Source organism: Salmo salar, chromosome ssa09 (assembly GCF_905237065.1).
Source record: "Salmo salar chromosome ssa09, Ssal_v3.1, whole genome shotgun sequence".
Classification (NCBI taxonomy): Eukaryota; Metazoa; Chordata; class Actinopteri; order Salmoniformes; family Salmonidae; genus Salmo; species Salmo salar.
Window position 1 is genome coordinate 101,761,125 of NC_059450.1, and position 19,597 is coordinate 101,780,721.

Sequence of the window (19,597 nt, forward strand, 5' to 3'; positions counted from 1 at the left end):
TAGACTGCTCTGGTAATGAGTCAGTCCTGCTCTGTGGGGAGTAGACTGCTCTGGTAATGAGTCAGTCCTGCTCTGTGGGGAGTAGACTGCTCTGGTAATGAGTCAGTCCTGATCTGGTAATGAGTCAGTCCTGCTCTGGTAATGAGTCAGTCCTACTCTGTGAGGAGTAGACTGCTCTGGTAATGAGTCAGTCCTGCTCTGTAGGGAGTAGACTGCTCTGGTAATGAGTCAGTTTTGCTCTGTGTGGAGTAGACTGCTCTTGTATTGAGTCAGTTCTGCTCTGGTAATGAGTCAGTCCTGCTCTGTGGGGAGTACACTACCTGGTAATGAGTCAGTCCTGCTCTGATAATGAGTCAGTCCTGCTCTGGTAATGAGTCAGTCCTGCTTTGTGGGGAGTAGACTGCTCTGGTAATGAGTCAGTCCTGCTCTGTGGGGAGTAGACTTCTCTGGTAATGAGTCAGTCCTGCTCTTTTAATGAGTCAGTCCTGCTCTGTGCGGAGTAGACTGCTCTGGTATTGAGTCAGTCCTGCTCTGGTAATGAGTCAGTCCTGCTCTGTGGGGAGTAGACTGCCTGGTAATGAGTCAGTCCTGCTCAGGTAATGAGTCAGTCCTGCTCTGGTAATGAGTCAGTCTTGCTCTGTGGGGAGTAGACTGCCTGGTAATGAGTCAGTCCTGCTCTGTGGGGGGTAGACTGCTCTGGTAATGAGTCAGTCCTGCTCTGTGGGGGGTGGACTGCTCTGGTAATGAGTCAGTCCTGCTCTTTTGGGGTTATACTGCTCTGGTAATGAGTCAGTCCTGCTCTGTGGCGAGTAGACTGCCTGGTAATGAGTCAGTCCTGCTCTGTGGGGAGTAGACTGCTCTGGTAATGAGTCAGTCCTGATCTGGTAATGAGTCAGTCCTGCTCTGGTAATGAGTCAGTCCTACTCTGTGAGGAGTAGACTGCTCTGGTAATGAGTCAGTCCTGCTCTGTAGGGAGTAGACTGCTCTGGTAATGAGTCAGTCCTGCTCTGTGGGGAGTAGACTGCTCTTGTATTGAGTCAGTTCTGCTCTGGTAATGAGTCAGTCCTGCTCTGTGGGGAGTACACTACCTGGTAATGAGTCAGTCCTGCTCTGGTAATGAGTCAGTCCTGCTCTGTGGGGAGTACACTACCTGGTAATGAGTCAGTCCTGCTCTGATAATGAGTCAGTCCTGCTCTGGTAATGAGTCAGTCCTGCTTTGTGGGGAGTAGACTGCTCTGGTAATGAGTCAGTCCTGCTCTGTGGGGTGTAGACTGCTCTGGTAATGAGTCAGTCCTGCTCTGGTAATGAGTCAGTCCTGCTCTGGTAATTAGTCAGTCCTGCTCTGTAGGGAGTAGACTGCTAAGGTAATGAGTCAGTCCTGCTCTGTAGGGAGTAGATAGCTCTGGTAATGAGTCAGTCCTGCTCTGTGGGGGGTAGACTGCTCTGGTAATGAGTCAGTCCTTCTCTGTGGGGAGTAGACTGCTCTGGTAATGAGTCAGTCCTGCTCTGTGGGGAGTAGACTGCTCTTGTATTGAGTCAGTCCTGCTCTGTGGGGAGTACACTGCCTGGTAATGAGTCAGTCCTGCTCTGTGGGGAGTAGACTGCTCTGGTAATGAGTCAGTCCTGCTCTGGTAATGAGTCAGTCCTGCTCTGGTAATGAGTCAGTCCTACTCTATGGGGAGCAGACTGCTCTGGTAATGAGTCAGCCCTGCACTGTAGGGAGTAGACTGCTCTGGTAATGAGTCAGTCCTGCTCTGTGGGGAGTAGACTGCTCTTGTATTGAGTCAGTCCTGCTCTGGTAATGAGTCAGTCCTGCTCTGTGGGGAGTACACTGCCTGTTAATGAGTCAGTCCTACTCTGATAATGAGTCAGTCCTGCTCTGGTAATGAGTCAGTCCTGCTTTGTGGGGAGTAGACTGCTCTGGTAATGAGTCAGTCCTGCTCTGTGGGGAGTAGAATTCTCTGGTAATGAGTCAGTCCTGCTCTGTGGGGAGTACACTGCCTGGTAATGAGTCAGTCCTGCTCTGGTAATGAGTCAGTCCTGCTCTGGTAATGAGTCAGTCCTGCTCTGTGGGGAGTAGACTGCTCTGGTAATGAGTCAGTCCTGCTCTGTGGGGAGTAGACTGCTCTGGTAATGAGTCAGTCCTGCTCTGTGGGGAGTAGACTGCTCTGGTAATGAGTCAGTCCTGATCTGGTAATGAGTCAGTCCTGCTCTGGTAATGAGTCAGTCCTACTCTGTGAGGAGTAGACTGCTCTGGTAATGAGTCAGTCCTGCTCTGTAGGGAGTAGACTGCTCTGGTAATGAGTCAGTTTTGCTCTGTGGGGAGTAGACTGCTCTTGTATTGAGTCAGTTCTGCTCTGGTAATGAGTCAGTCCTGCTCTGTGGGGAGTACACTACCTGGTAATGAGTCAGTCCTGCTCTGATAATGAGTCAGTCCTGCTCTGGTAATGAGTCAGTCCTGCTTTGTGGGGAGTAGACTTCTCTGGTAATGAGTCAGTCCTGCTCTTTTAATGAGTCAGTCCTGCTCTGTGCGGAGTAGACTGCTCTGGTATTGAGTCAGTCCTGCTCTGGTAATGAGTCAGTCCTGCTCTGTGGGGAGTAGACTGCCTGGTAATGAGTCAGTCCTGCTCAGGTAATGAGTCAGTCCTGCTCTGGTAATGAGTCAGTCTTGCTCTGTGGGGAGTAGACTGCCTGGTAATGAGTCAGTCCTGCTCTGTGGGGGGTAGACTGCTCTGGTAATGAGTCAGTCCTGCTCTGTGGGGGGTGGACTGCTCTGGTAATGAGTCAGTCCTGCTCTTTTGGGGTTATACTGCTCTGGTAATGAGTCAGTCCTGCTCTGTGGCGAGTAGACTGCCTGGTAATGAGTCAGTCCTGCTCTGTGGGGAGTAGACTGCTCTGGTATTGATTGCATCGTTTGTGGACCTAAACAACACAATTTTTAAATCTTTGTCAAAGGGTAAAGTCTACAAAACATAGTCCACTCTGTTCGTAACAGATTTTAGTTTTGGGAACAGAAAACTGTTCATGAAAACGTGAAGGAGAATATTAGAATGTCAGTTTACCTTCTCCTTCTCTTCATATTTTGGGGTGAGTGGAAATGCCAACCAGATGCTTCACATTTATCCATACGGTATGGCTCATTGTTCTATCTGGCGCTAGAAGCAAATTACTAGATTACAATTTTGGGGCAGCAGCGTAGGCTAGTGTTTAGAGCGTTGGACTTCTAACCAAAAGGTTGCAAGATCAATCCCCAGAGCTGACAAGGTAAAATTCTGTCGTTCTGCCCCTGTACAAGACAATTAACCCACTGTTCCTAGGCCGTCATTATAAATAAGAATTTGTTCTTAACTAACTTGCCTAGTTAAATAAAGATAAAATAAAAAAATATATATGCTGTTATATGCCAGGGGTGATCTATTGTTTATGCACAGAGGACTGGTGAGATGAGACTAGATTATAGGAGATTAGGTTGTACTTTATTAATCCCAAAGGGTTGTTTGTAAATACTTTTGTTCCAGCGGTAACACAATCATGATCAACTGATTGTCTTCATTCTAAACATGTATATTGTATATTATATTGTATATTATCTCTGTCATTGTCCTCTGACTGCCTTGACTGTCCTGTCTCCTTTCCTCCAGATCTGGAGCAGCCTTTCCTCAGGAGAAACAGAGGAAGCAACGGTGACCTCGAGACAATCTTCATATCACGATCCTCCACTCACATCACAGTACCTTGTCTAGTCACTGTTCCCGACCTCATCGTCACACTTTATCTGGTTGGTACCTTCATTTCTGTCTGTCTGTCTGTCTGTCTGTCTGTCTGTCTGTCTGTCTGTCTGTCTGTCTGTCTGTCTGTCTGTCTGTCTGTCTGTCTGTCTGTCTGTCTGTCTGTCTGTCTGTCTGTCTGTCTGTCTGTCTCATCCCCCTCTCATTCTTCTCTCCTCTCCTCATCCCTCTCTCCCCTCTCATCCCAGATACTCCCCTCTCATCCCCATCTCCCCTCTCATCCCTCTCTCCCCTCTCATCCCTCTCTCCCCTCTCATTCCTCTCTCCTTGTCCCCCTCTCCCCTCATCCCTCTCTCCCCTCTCATTCATCTCTCCTCGTCCCCCTCTCCTCTCATCCCTATCTCCCCTCTCATTCCTCTCTCCTCGTCCCCCTCTCCTCTCATCCCTCTCATTCCTCTCTCCTTGTCCCCCTCTCCCCTCATCCCTCTCTCCCCTCTCATTCATCTCTCCTCGTCCCCCTCTCCTCTCATCCCTATCTCCCCTCTCATTCCTCTCTCCTCGTCCCCCTCTCCTCTCATCCCTCTCTCCTCTCCTCGTCCCCCTCTCCTCTCATCCCTCTCTCCTTTCCTCGTCCCTCTCTCCCCTCTCATCCCTCTCTCCTCGTCCCCCTCTCATCCCTCTCTCCTCTCCTCGTCCCCTCTCCTCTCATCCCTCTCTCCTTTCCTCGTCCCTCTCATCCCTCTCTCCTCGTCCCCCTCTCCTCTCGTTCCTCTCTCCTCATCCCCTCTCCTCTCATCCCTCTCTCCTTTCCTCGTCCCCCTCTCCTCTCATCCCCCTCTCCTCTCCTCATCCCCCTCTCCCCTCTCATCCCTCTCTCCTCTCTTCGCCCCCTCTCCTCTCATCCCTCTCTCCTCTCCTCGTCCCCCTCTCCCCTCTCATCCCTCTCTCCTCTCTTCGCCCCCCTCTCCTCTCATCCCTCTCTCCTCTCCTTGTCCCCCTCTCCCCTCTCATCCCTCTCTCCTCATCCCTCTCTCATCCCTCTCTCCTCTCCTCTCTCCTCAGTGGGAATCTATACCTATGCCCCTGGAGGATGAGGGGATGGTGTGGGACAGTAAAAGAGGCTGGTCCATCCCTAGACAGGCCTTAGACACTAGACCTTTCCTCTTTGGATTGTACTGCCAAGCTGGACTACAGGGGAGAGTGTACCGCTCTCCCCACTACGTGCTGCACTTCACAGGTAACTATGCACTACATAGTACACACTACCTAGTGTACACTACTAGTACAACTAGAGCCCTGAGTATCTCTACTGTCTACACTCTACCTAGTGTACACTACTAGTACAACTAGAGCCCTAAGTATCTCTTGACCACATGACTGACAGGAAATGAGAGTCACAATTAAATTATTTTATATCAGGGATTTCCTCTCAGGCCATACTGCATGTCTCTCTATAACAGAGATGTCCATACTGCATGTCTCTCTATATCCTTAGAGATGTCCATACTGCATGTCTCTCTATATCCTTAGAGATGTCCATACTGCATGTCTCTCTATATCATTAGAGATGTCCATACTGCATGTCTCTCTATATCATTAGAGACGTCCATACTGCATGTCGCTGTATAACAGAGATGTCCATACTGCATGTCTCTCTTTATCATTACAGATGTCCATACTGCATGTCTCTCTATATCATTAGAGATGTCCATACTGCATGTCTCTCTGTATCGTTAGAGATGGCCATACTGCATGTCTCTCTATAACAGAGATGGCCATACTGCATGTCTCTCTATATCATTAGAGACGTCCATACTGCATGTCACTCTATATCATTAGAGATGTCCATACTGCATGTCTCTCTGTATCATTAGAGATGTCCATACTGCATGTCTCTCTGTATCATTAGAGATGGCCATACTGCATGTCTCTCTATATCATTACAGATGTCCGTACTGCATGTCTCTCTGTATTATTAGAGATGTCCATACTGCATGTCTCTCTGTATCATTAGAGACGTCCATACTGCTTGTATGTTAGAGTCCTAATTTTTTCCCAATAAGAGCAGAGAGCCACAACTTGAGCTTCACAATTAGAGAGGTCTTGGTCGGCCGCTGACAGTCTTAAAGTTTTCCTAAAGACAGGTGAAAAGACTGGATGAAGACAGTTTGGTTTCCCCTATCAAGTCCTCACAGATTAGGTGACGACAGTTTGAAAGGTGGACATTTCAACAGATTAGCTCAGCCTCGAGTCGACAGAGCTAGCCCACTCCAGCCCTAAGCCTTGTTCAAAATACTTCCTCACTTAGTTTAAATAATCACTGATCTGTAATGACTGGATAGGTGTAAAACTATGCAACTTGAACCGACCCAATGTTGGTAAATAGGTCATTTTCTTCAAGTGATTACTTCTCGGAAGAGAGAAAGGAAGGATGTGAGTTTAAAAGTAATGGAATCGTGCCAGGGGTCCAGGGACATGGTGTGGGCCAGCCAAAGAGACTCAACTTCTCTGGGCCAGCTCTGTTTGTCACTGTGATGGCGTCACGGTAACCGTTCTCACCCCCCCCCCCCCACCCCCCCACCCCCCCGACAGGAAGTCAGCTTTACGATGTCAAGCTGTATCCAGAGGACTCGGTGGAGCTGATCATGGGGGAAGCCCTGACGCTCAACTGTAACGCCACTGTAGAGTTTGGCATGTTTGTCGAGTTCCGCTGGTCCTTTCCTGGAAAACAGGTACGGTAGAGAAAAGAGTCGTTTGTACACTTTACGTAGATCCAGGTAAATGTTGGGGGGGGGGGGAATTTCATTATATGCTCCTATTTTAGCTCGGATTAAGAGGAACTAGGTAATTAGATGGAAATATAAGTATAGACTGTCTTGTTTATGTCTTTAAATTTCTCGGTCTCCCCCCATCTCTCTCTAAATCCCCCCCTCTCTCTCTCTCTCGCTCTCTCTAAATCCCCCCATCTCTCTCTAAATCCCCCTCTCTCTCTAAATCCCCGCTCTCTCTCTAAATCCCCCCCTCTCTCTAAATCCCCCCTCTCTCTAAATCCCCCCCCCTCTCTCTCTAAATCCCCCTCTCTCTCTCTAAATCTCCCCTCACTCTCTAAATCCCCCTCTCCCTCTCTAAATCCCCCTCTCTCTCAAAATCATCCTCTCTCTCTCTAAATTCCCCTCTCTCTAAATCCCCCTCTCTCTAAATCCCCCTCTCTCTCTCTAAATCCCCCTCTCTCTCTCTAAATCCCCCTTTCTCTCCCTAAATCCCCCTCTCACTCGCTCTAAATCCCCCTCTCTCTCTCTAAATCCTCCCTCTCTCTAAATCCCCCCTCTCTCTCTAAATCCCCCCTCTCTCTCTCTAAACCCCCCTCTCTCTCTCTAAATCCCCCTCTCTCTCTCTAAATCCCCCCCTCTCTGTCTTTAAATCCCCCTCTCTCTCTAAATCCCCACTCTCTCTCTAAATCCCCCTCTCTCTCTCTAAATCCCCCCCTCTCTCCCTAAATCCCCCTCTCGCTCTCTCTAAATCCCCCTCTCTCTCTAAATCCCCCCCTCTCTCTCTAAATCTCCCCTCTCCCTCTCTAAATCCCCCCTCTCTCTCAAAATCCTCCTCTCTCTCTCTAAATTCCCCTCTCTCTAAATCTCCCCTCTCTCTAAATCCCCCTCTCTCTCTCTAAATCACCCTCTCTCTCTCTAAATCCCCCCTCTTTCTCTAAATCCCCCCCTCTCTCTCTAAATCCCCCTCTCTCTCTAAATCCCCCCCTCTTTCTCTCTAAATCCCCCCTCTCTCTAAATCCCCCCTCTCTCTAAATCCCCCCTCTCTCTCTAAATCCCCCCCTCTCTCTCTAAATCCCCCCTCTCTCTCTTTAAATCCCCCCTTTCTCTCTATAATCCCCCTCTCTCTCTAAATCCCCCCTCTCTCTCTAAATCCCCCCTCTCTCTCCCTAAATCCCCCTCTCGCTCTCTCTAAATCCCCCCTCTATCTAAATCCCCCTCTCTCTCTCTAAATCCCCCTCTCTCTCTCTAAACCCCCTATCTCTCTCTAAATCCCCCCCTCTCTCTCTAAATTCCCCCTCTCTCTCCATAAATCCCCTCTCGCTCTCTCTAAATCCCCCCTCTCTATCTAAATCCCCCTCTCTCTATCTAAATCCCCTCTCTCTCTCTAAACCCCCTCTCTCTCTCTAAATCCCCCTCTCTCTCTAAATCCCCCCTCTCTCTCCCTAAATCCCCCTCTCACTCTCTCTCTCTCTCTCTCTCTCTCTAAATCCCCCCTCTCTCTCTAAATCCCCCTCTCTCTCTTTAAATCCCCCTCTCTCCCTCTCTCCCACCTCTAGATGAACAGTACAGTGGGCATAGTGCACAAGCGTAATTCTCTCTCTCGGTTCACGGAGGCAGACAGCATCCTGACCATCCAAAGTGTCAACGTCAGCGACACCGGCACTTACACCTGCTCTACCATCACCGTGGAGAAGAAACTGGATCTGGCAACGCAAGTCATAGTGCATGGTAAGAACTACGTTTGAAACCCGGGGAAACCCAGCGTTAGTCCGCTGAGCTAAGCCTAGGTAAGAGACCTTTCCGAAGTCTTTCGGTCTTTGGCAAGGTTTCTCATTACGCATGTATGCTTCATCAAACCTCCTCTGCTAATGTTTGCCCTCCTACGTTTGCGTGTGTGTGTGTGTGTGTGTGTCTGTGTGTGTGTGTGTGTGTGTGTGTGTGTGTGTGTGTGTGTGTGTGTGTGTGTGTGTGTGTGTGTGTGTGTGTGTGTGTGTGTGTGTGTGTGTGTGTGTGTGTGTGTGTACGCATGTGTCCTGTTACAGAGAAGCCATTCATCAGCCTAGACTACAGGAGCGGCCCGGTCGTCGAGGCAACATCAGGACAGAAGTCCTTCAAACTGTTAGCCAAGGTGTCAGCATACCCCAGACCTGACATACAGTGGTAAGACCATCTGGCATTGTTAACTATCTGATATGGAACATTAACCCTCTGACATGGAACATTAACCCTCTGATATGGAACATTAACTATCTGACATCGAACATTAACTATCTGCCATGAAACATTAACTATCTGATATGGAACATTAACTATCTGATATGGAACATTAACTATCTTATATGGAACATTAACTATCTGATATAGAACATTAACTATCTGCTATGGAACATTAACTATCTGATATAGAACATTTATCTTCATAATGTTGCTAGGGTGCCCTCTAAATTCGTCTTTCAGAACTAGGTTTGTTGCTGACGTTCTGTGTTTAGCCAATCAGCTAGCAAGCTATTTTTTCTGCAGTTAGCTATTCTACCTTGCTGATATCGATCTGACAAGCCCCAAAGTGTACCCTGTTTCTGGTGTATGTATTTAATAATACTTGTTTTCTACAACATTTTTCTATATCAAGTTCAACTTTGTATTCCTTTTTGTTTGGATGTTCTCTCAGGTTTAAAGGTGATAAGTTGATCAGCCGTCGTCCAGAGTTCAACAGGATGCGTCTCCATCAGCACTATAACTTGGAGATCAGAGACGTTCACCCTGAGGATGCTGGAAACTACACCATCCTCCTCAAGAACACCGCCGCCTTGCTGGAGAGGAGAATCACCATCACACTCATCGTCAACGGTAACCATCACCACAACCATCACCCTCATCGTCAACGGTAACCATCACCACAACCATCACACTCATCGTCAACGGTATTTTTCTCCATCACCATCACACTCATCATCAACGGTAACCATCACAATCACTCTCAGTGGTGTAGTTGAACACCCACTCTCAGTGGTATAGTTGAACACTCAGCGGTGTAGTTGAACACTCTCAGCGGTGTAGGTGAACACACACACACTCTCAGCGGTGTAGTTTAACACTCTCAGCGGTGTAGGTGACACACACACACTCTCAGTGGTGTAGTTGAACACTCTCAGTGGTGTAGTTGGACACTCAGTGGTGTAGTTCAACACTCTCAGCGGTGTAGTTGAACACACACACACTCTCAGTGGTGTAGTTGAACACTCTCAGTAGTGTAGTTGAACACTCTCAGTAGTGTAGTTGAACACTCTCAGTGGTGTAGTTGAACACTCTCAGTGGTGTAGTTGAACACTCTCAGTGGTGTAGTTGAACACACTCAGTGGTGTAGTTTAACACTCTCAGCGGTGTAGCTGAACACACACACACTCTCAGTGGTGTAGTTGAACACTCTCAGTGGTGTAGTTGAACACTCAGCGGTGTAGTTAGACACTTTCAGCGGTGTAGTTGAACCTAGTGTGAATTATTTTGCCAGTACCAGAAAAACCAATGGAATATTCCCCAGCCTCAAGATGAATCAGGTATTTGTAAATATTAGATGTATAGTACCAGCCAAAAGTTTGGACATACCTACTACTTCAAGGGTTTTACCAAGAGTGTGCAAAGCTGTCATCAAGGCAAAGGGTGGCTACTTTGAAGAATCTCAAAAAATAAATATATTTTGATTTGTTTAACACTTTTTTGTTTACTACATGATTCCATATGTGTTATTTCATAGTTTTGATGTCTTCACTATTTTTCTACAATGTAGAAAACCCTTGAATGTGTAGGTGTGTCCGTATGTATTTGACCAAAGTCTAATAATCTCCCTCGTCACTCTACCTTCCCCTTCACTCCCCCTCCTCCCCATCGCTCTACCCCCTCTCCGTCGCTCTACCCCCTCCCCGTCGCTCTATCCCCTCCCCGTCTCTCTACACCCTCCCCGTCTCTCTACCCCCTCCCCGTCGCTCTACCCCTCCCCGTCGCTCTACCCACTCCCCGTCGCTCTACCCCCTCCCCATCGCTCTACGCCCTCCCCGTCGCTCTACCCCCTCCCCGTCGCTCTACCCCCCCTCAGTTCCCCCTCAGATCCATGAGAAGGAAATAGCAGCACCCTCTAGCCCGTATCGCCGTGGCAGCAGCCAGACCCTCACCTGTACAGGGTACGGACGTCCCGCCCCCAACATCACCTGGCAGTGGAGGGCATGGAGCCCCTGTGGCCTCAACAGCACCCAACGCATGTAAGACACACCCACACCTGTATATACAGTACACACACACACACACACACACAACCCAGCCTGAGAGATTTACACACAACCCAGCCTGTTTTGGATGTTTCTGTGTGTGTGTGCGTGTGTGCGTGCGTGCCAGCATGCGTGTGTGCGTGCGTGTGAGGAGAGGAGTGATGTTTGGACTAACAACAGGATGTATGGATGGGACAGATGGCAATGTAGCATCACACACACACACATCCTCTGACCCTGACACACACACACACACACACACACACACACACACACACACACACACACACACACACACACACACACAAAGCTTTAAACCTGCAAAAGTTTCTCTCCTCCAACAAGAAGGGTATGAACAGTGCCCATAGAAATAGACGTGGTGATATATAGACGTGGTGATAGATAGACGTGGTGATAGATAGACGTGGTGATAAATAGACGTGGTGATAGATAGACGTGGTGATATATAGACGTGGTGATAGATAAACGTGGTGATAGATAAACGTGGTGCTATATAGACGTGGTGCTATATAGACGTGGTGATATATAGATGTGGTGATAGATAGACGTAGTGATAGACGTGGTGATAGATAGACATGGTGATATATAGACGTGGTGATAGATAGACGTGGTGATGTATAGACGTGGTGAAATATAAACGTGGCGATAGACGTGGTGATAGACGTGGTGATAGATAGACGTGGTGATATATAAACGTGGTGATATATAGACGTGGTGATATATAGACGTGGTGATAGATAGACATGGTGATAGATGGATGTGGTGATATATAGACGTGGTGATAGATAGACGTGGTGATAGATAGACGTGGTGATAGATAGACGTGGTGATATATAGACGTGGTGATAGATAGACGTGGTGATATATAGATGTGGTGATAGATAGACGTGGTGATATATAGACGTGGTGAAAGACGTGGTGATAGACGTGGATATATATAGAAGTGGTGATACATATACGTGTTGATATATTGTAATGCTTTTCTTAGAGAAGTGGAGGAGTCAGGCGCAGGACACAGGGATAAAGGTAAACAAAACGTGTTTACTAAAATTATCCATCAATCTTCTCATCAAAATACATAGTTTGGAGAAACACCTCCAACTACATAAAACAGACAAACAATCACCGACAAGACAAACAGGAAATGCAGAGGTTTAAATAATGAACATAATTAGGGAAACTCAAAACAGGTGTACACAATAAAGACAAAACCAAATGAACAGTGAAACATCGATCGGTGGCAACTAGTAAGCCGGTGACGTCGACCGCCGAACGCCGCCCGAACAAGGAGAGGGGTCGACTTCGGCGGGAGTCGTGACAGTACCCCCCCCCCCCGACGCGCGGCTCCAGCAGCGCGCCGACACCGGCCTCGGGGACGACCCGGAGAACGGGGAGCAGGGCGATCCGGACGGAAGCGGTGAAAATCCTTCATTAACGACGGATCCAGGATGTCTTCCGCCGGTACCCAGCTTCGCTCCTCCGGGCCATACCCCTCCCACTCCACGAGGTACTGAAGGCCCCCCGCCCGACGTCTGGAGTCCATAATGGCTCGTACGGTATATGCCGGGGCCCCCTCGATGTCCAGAGGGGGCGGAGGAACGTCCCGTACCTCCGACTGCTGGAGCGGACCAGTCACCACCGGCCTGAGGAGAGACACATGGAACGAGGGGTTAATATGATAATCAGGGGGAAGTTGTAACCTATAACAAACCTCGTTCAATCTCCTCAGGACTTTAAATGGCCCCACAAACCGCGGACCCAGCTTCCGGCAGGTCAGGTGAAGGGGCAGGTTTCGGGTCGAGAGCCATACCCGATCCCCCGGTGCATAAACCGGGGCCTCACTGCGGTGGCTGTCGGCACTCGCCTTTTGCCGCCTGATGGCTCGTTGAAGACGTACATGGGCAGCGTTCCATGTCTCCTCCGAGTGCCGAAACCATTCATCCACTGCAGGAGCCTCGATCTGGCTCTGATGCCATGGTGCCAGGACCGGCTGATACCCTAGCAGACACTGAAAAGGGCTAAGGTTAGTGGAAGAGTGGCGTAGGGAATTTTGGGCCATCTCGGCCCAAGGGATAAATGATGCCCACTCTCCCGGCCGGTCCTGGCAATAGGACCGCAGAAACCTACCCACCTCTTGGTTGACTCTTTCCACCTGCCCGTTACTCTCGGGGTGGAACCCTGAGGTAAGACTGACCGAGACCCCCAGGCGATCCATAAACGCCCTCCAGACTCTAGACGTAAATTGGGGACCCCGATCAGAGACTATATCCTCAGGCACCCCGTAGTGCCGGAATACATGGGTGAATAGGGCCTCCGCAGTCTGTAGGGTCGTAGGGAGACCGGGCAAAGGAAGGAGACGGCAGGACTTAGAAAACCGATCCACAACGACCAGGATCGTGGTGTTACCCCGTGACGGGGGAAGATCCATCACGAAATCCACCGATAGGTGTGACCACGGTCGTCGCGGAACGGGAAGGGGTTGTAATTTCCCTCTGGGCAGATGTCTAGGTGCCTTGCACTGTGCGCATACCGAACAGGAGGAGACATAAACCCTCACGTCCTTGGCTAACGTGGGCCACCAGTACTTCCCCGTAAGGCAGCGCACCGTCCGACCTATACCAGGATGACCAGAGGAGGGTGATGTGTGGGCCCAACAGATCAAACGATCGCGAACATCAAACGGCACGTACACGTGCCCAACGGGACACTGGGAGGGAGTGGGTTCTGCACGTGACGCCCGTTCGATGTCCGCGTCCACCTCCCATACCACCGGTGCCACCAGGCATGAGGCTGGAATTATGGGAGTGGGCTCTGTGGACCGCTCCTCTGTATCATACAGCCGGGACAGTGCGTCTGCCTTGACGTTCTGGGAACCTGGTTTATAGGAAAGAGTGAAAGAAAAGCGTGTGAAAAACATAGCCCACCTAGCCTGGCGAGGGTTCAGTCTCCTCGCTGCCTGAATATACTCCAGATTTCGGTGGTCAGTCCAAATGAGGAAAGGGTGTCTAGCCCCCTCAAGCCAATGTCTCCACGCTTTCAGAGCCCCGACAACAGCTAACAACTCCCTATCCCCCACGTCATAGTTTCACTCCGCCGGGCTGAGCTTCTTCGAAAAGAAAGCACAGGGGTGGAGTTTTGGTGGGTTACTCGAGCGCTGAGATAGCACAGCCCTTATTCCAGCCTCGGATGCATCCACCTCAACTATGAACGCTAAGGAGGGATCAGGATGCGCCAGCACTGGAGCCGTGGTAAACAGAGCCTTCAGGTTACCATAAGCTCTGTCCGCCTCAGCCGACCACTGCAACCACACCGGTCCCCCCTTCAGTAAGGAGGTAATGGGAGCCGCCACCTGGCCAAAGCCCCGGATAAACCTCCGGTAGTAGTTGGCAAACCCTAAAAACCGCTGCACCTCCTTTACCGTGGTTGGAGTCGGCCAATTAAGCACGGCTGATATGCGGTCAGTCTCCATCTCCACCCCTGACGAGGACAAACGGTACCCAAGGAAGGAGACGGACTGTTGAAAGAACAGACATTTCTCCGCCTTGACGTAAAGGTCATGCTCCAACAGTCGACCAAGCACCGTACGCACAAGGGACACATGCTCAGCGCGGGTGGTGGAGTATATGAGAATATCATCTATATACACCACTACACCCCGCCCGTGAAGGTCCCTGAAGATCTCATCCACAAATGATTGGAAGACGGATGGAGCATTCATTAACCCATACGGCATGACGAGGTACTCATAGTGCCCAGATGTAGTGCTAAATGCCGTCTTCCACTCATCCCTTCCCCTGATACGCACCAGGTTGTACGCGCTCCTGAGGTCCAATTTTGTGAAGAAGCGCGCCCCGAGCAATGACTCTGTCATACTGGCGATCAGAGGTAGCGGGTAACTGTATTTCACAGTAATCTGGTTCAAACCTCGATAGTCAATGCACGGGCGTAAACCTCCATCCTTCTTCTTCACAAAAAAGAAGCTCGAGGAGACAGGTGAAATGGAGGGCCGAATGTATCCCTGTCCCAGAGATTCAGCGACATATGTTTCCACAGCCGCCGTCTCCTCCTGTGACAGAGGATACAGGTGACTCCTGGGAAGTGCAGCACCCTCCAGGAGATTTATCGCACAATCCCCCGGTCGATGGGGTGGTAATTGAGTCGCCTTCCTTTTACACAAGGCGATTGCCAAATTGGCATATTCGGGAGGAATGTGCATGGTGGAAACCTGGTTTGGACTTTCCACCGTAGTGGCACCTAAGGAAACACCTAAACACCTCCCTGAACACTGACAGGACCATCCCTTGAGAACCCTCTGTTGCCACGAAATAATAGGATCATGAGAAGCCAACCAGGGAAGCCCCAACACAACGGGAAACGCAGGAGCGTCAATCAGAAAGAGACTAATACTCTCTTCATGACTCTCCTGCGTCACCATAGCAATGGGAACTGTGACCTCCCTAATCAGCCCAGACCCCAAAGGACGACTATCTAGCGCATGTATAGGAAAGGGAACATCAACGGGAACAATAGGAATCCCTAATCTATTGGCCAAAGACCGATCTATAACGTTCCCAGCTGCGCCTGAATCTACTAGGGCCTTATGCTGGGAATGCGGGGAAAACCCCGGAAAGCTTATAGATAACCACATGTGAGCAATAGGGGGGTCTGGGTGAGTCGTGTGCCTACTCACCTGAGATGAACCACCAGTGTTCCGCCTACCACCTCGACTACCTGGAAAACCTCCCCAGCACCGACCAGCAGTGTGTCCTCTGCGGTCACCTCTGGTGCATGGAACGGTTTCCCCTCCGGTCTCCCTAGTACCAGCCCCACCCAACTCCATCGGTGTTGGGTCTAAGGGACTGGAGGATGGAACCAACGGACCCCGATCCGGACGTCCGCGGGAGGCCAGCAGGTTATCCAGCTGGATAGATAAGTCCACCAGCTGGTCCAGGTGGAGGGTGGTGTCCCTGCAGGCTAGCTCCCTACGAAAGTCCTCTCGCAAACCACACCTGTAGTGATTGATCAGGGCCCGCTCATTCCATCCTGCACCAGCCGCCAGAGTTCTAAAATCCAGTGCAAACTCCCGAGCACTCCTCATCTCCTGCTTCAAATGGAACAAGCGCTCTCCCACCGCTTTTCCTTCTGTTGGATGATCAAATACTGCCCGAAAGCGGCGGGAGAAGTCCTCGTAGTTTTCCCGAGTCGGGTCTTCCACCTCCCAGATGGCGTTGGCCCACTCTAGGGCTTTACCAGTCAAACAGGAGATGAGGGCGCTCACTCTCTTGCGTCCCGAGGGCCGCGGCCGGACAGCCGCCAGGTAGAGCTCCAGCTGACACCCGGCAGCTGCTCCGTCATACGCTCCCGAGAGCCGAATCCCACCGGATCCAGACGGCGGTTGGATAGGATCCAGAGGTGTGCCGGGCGGTGGTGTGGCTGGGTCGACGGGACATCCTTCCCTCTCCACTCTCTCCATGGTCAGCAGCACGCAATCCATGGCAGTCATTAGATCCTGGATCATATTCGCCTGCTGCTGAACGCGCTCCTCTATATGACTAGGAGAACTGGCTGCTCCTGCTGACTCCATTTCTGGTCGGTGATTCTGTAATGCTTTTCTTAGAGAAGTGGAGGAGTCAGGCGCAGGACACAGGGATAAAGTTAAACAAAACGTGTTTACTAAAATTATCCATCAATCTTCTCATCAAAATACATAGTTTGGAGAAACACCTCCAACTACATAAAACAGACAAACAATCACCGACAAGACAAACAGGAAATGCAGAGGTTTAAATAATGAACATAATTAGGGAAACTCAAAACAGGTGTACACAATAAAGACAAAACCAAACGAACAGTGAAACATCGATCGGTGGCAACTAGTAAGCCGGTGACGTCGACCGCCGAACGCCGCCCGAACAAGGAGAGGGGTCGACTTCGGCGGGAATCGTGACATATATAGACGTGGTGATAGACGTGGTGATAGATAGACATGGTGATAGATAGACGTGGTGATAGATAGACGTGGTGATATATAGACGTGGTGGTATATAGACGTGGTGATAGAGAGACGTGGTGATATATTGACTTGTTGGTGTATAGACGTGGTGATAGATAGACATGGTGATATATAGATGTGGTGATAGATGTGGTGATATATAGACATCGTGATATACGTGGAGGTATATAGAGGTGGTGATAGATAGACGTGGTGATATATAGACGTGGTGATAGACGTTGTGATATATAGATGTGGTGATATACGTGGAGGTATATAGACGTGGTGATAGATAGACGTGGTGATATATAGGCGTGGTGATAGACGTGGTGATATATAGACGTGGTGCTAGATAGACGTGGTGATATAAAGGCTTGGTGATAGATAGACTTGGTGATATATAGATGTGGTGATAGAGTGACATGGTGATAGATAGACGTGGTGATATATAGACGTGGTGATAGACGTGGTGATATATAGACGTGGAGATATACATGGAGGTATATAGATGTGGTGATAGATCGACGTGGTGATATACAGACGTGGTGATATATAGATGTTGTGATAGATGTGGTGATATGTAGACGTGGTGATAGACGTGGTGATAGGTGTGGTGATAGATAGACGTGGTGATGTGATATATAGAAGTGGTGATATATGGACGTCGTGATATATAGACGTTATGATAGATAGACGTGGTGATAGATAGACGTGGTGATAGGTTGACGTGGTGATATATAGACGTGGTGATAGACGTGGTGGTAGACGTGGTTATAGATAGACGTGGTGATAGATAGACGTGGTGATAGATAGACGTGGTGATATATAGACGTGATGATAGATAGACGTGGTTATAGATAGACGTGGTGATAGATAGACGTGGTGATATATAGACGTCGTGATAGATAGACGTGGTGATATATAGACGTGGTGATATATAGACGTGGTGATATATAGAGGTGGTGATAGAGAGACGTGGTGATATATTGACTTGTTGGTGTATAGACGTGGTGATAGATAGACATGGTGATATATAGATGTGGTGATAGATGTGGTGATATATAGACATCGTGATATACGTGGAGGTATATAGAGGTGGTGATAGATAGACGTGGTGATATATAGACGTGGTGATAGACGTTGTGATATATAGATGTGGTGATATACGTGGAGGTATATAGACGTGGTGATAGATAGACGTGGTGATATATAGGCGTGGTGATAGACGTGGTGATATATAGACGTGGTGCTAGATAGACGTGGTGATATAAAGGCTTGGTGATAGATAGACTTGGTGATATATAGATGTGGTGATAGAGTGACATGGTGATAGATAGACGTGGTGATATATAGACGTGGTGATAGACGTGGTGATATATAGACGTGGAGATATACATGGAGGTATATAGATGTGGTGATAGATCGACGTGGTGATATACAGACGTGGTGATATATAGATGTTGTGATAGATGTGGTGATATGTAGACGTGGTGATAGACGTGGTGATAGGTGTGGTGATAGATAGACGTGGTGATGTGATATATAGAAGTGGTGATATATGGACGTCGTGATATATAGACGTTATGATAGATAGACGTGGTGATAGATAGACGTGGTGATAGGTTGACGTGGTGATATATAGACGTGGTGATAGACGTGGTGGTAGACGTGGTTATAGATAGACGTGGTGATAGATAGACGTGGTGATATATAGACGTCGTGATAGATAGACGTGGTGATATATAGACGTGGTGATATATAGACGTGGTGATATATAGAGGTGGTGATAGATAGACGTGGTGATAGATAGACGTGGTGATAGATAGACGTGGTGATAGACATGGTGATACTGCCAGTAGATAGTCGAACATCAGCCAGTAGATAGTAGAACAGTAGTAACATCAGCCAGTAGATAGTAGAACATCAGCCAGTAGATAGTAGAACAGTAGTAACATCAGCCAGTAGATAGTAGAACATCAGCCAGTAGATAGTAGAACATCAGCAGGTAGATAGTAGAACATCAGCCAGTAGATAGTAGAACAGTAATAACATCAGCCAGTAGATAGTAGAACATCAGTCACTAGATAGTAGAACATCAGCCAGTAGATAGTAGAACATCAGCCAGTAGAAAGTAGAACAGTAGTAACATCAGCCAGTAGATAGTAGAACAGCAGAACATCAGCCAGTAGATAGTAGAACAGTAGTAACATCAGCCAGTAGATAGTAGAACAGTAGTAACATCAGCCAGTAGATAGTAGAACAGTAGAACATCAGCCAGTAGATATTAGAACAGTAGTAACATCAGCCAGTAGATAGTAGAACAGTAGTAACATCAGCCAGTAGATAGTAGAACAGTAGTAACATCAGCCAGTAGATAGTAGAACAGTAGTAACATCAGCCAGTAGATAGTATAACATCAGCCAGTAGATAGTAGAACAGTAGTAACATCAGCCATTAGATAGTGGAACGTCAGCCAGTATATTTATATATCCTGTATATAGGAAGAGAAGCTTTGGCCCCAGAGAGAGAGAGATATATACTGGTTGCATGCCACAACACCAACATGCGGAAGTCAATGGCTGTGATGTGTGGTAGTCTTTACTTAGCTGAATGCACTAACTGTAAATGGATGAGAGAGTCTGGTAAATGACCGACCATGGAAACACATTGGAAGTGACCAGAACATTGGATGGTTCCCAGATGTGTGCTGTCTGTTTGGTCCTTTTCTGTTAAATTCGACAAATTGTTTTACCTTAAAAAAAATCTGTCAATCAATCAATCAATCAATCAATCAATCAATCAATCAATCAATCAATCAATCAACCC

General features: G+C 48.6%; 1 protein-coding gene across 3 annotated transcripts in view; it reads left to right on the top strand.

Moving 5' to 3' along the window:
• LOC106612321 (vascular endothelial growth factor receptor 3) overlaps positions 1–19,597 on the top strand; it is a 787,633-nt gene that overhangs the window by 710,671 nt on the left and 57,365 nt on the right. For 2 of the 3 annotated variants that reach the window (XM_045724268.1, XM_045724267.1), the window contains exons 4-10: positions 3,642–3,778; positions 4,791–4,965; positions 6,321–6,460; positions 8,056–8,227; positions 8,542–8,659; positions 9,168–9,346; positions 10,590–10,752. In XM_045724268.1, the coding sequence (XP_045580224.1) occupies positions 3,642–3,778; positions 4,791–4,965; positions 6,321–6,460; positions 8,056–8,227; positions 8,542–8,659; positions 9,168–9,346; positions 10,590–10,752 (1,084 nt within the window). Of the gene's footprint in view, positions 1–2,981; positions 3,088–3,641; positions 3,779–4,790; positions 4,966–6,320; positions 6,461–8,055; positions 8,228–8,541; positions 8,660–9,167; positions 9,347–10,589; positions 10,753–19,597 lie in introns of those variants that run through there. The other variant, XM_045724269.1, reaches the window with a different exon arrangement.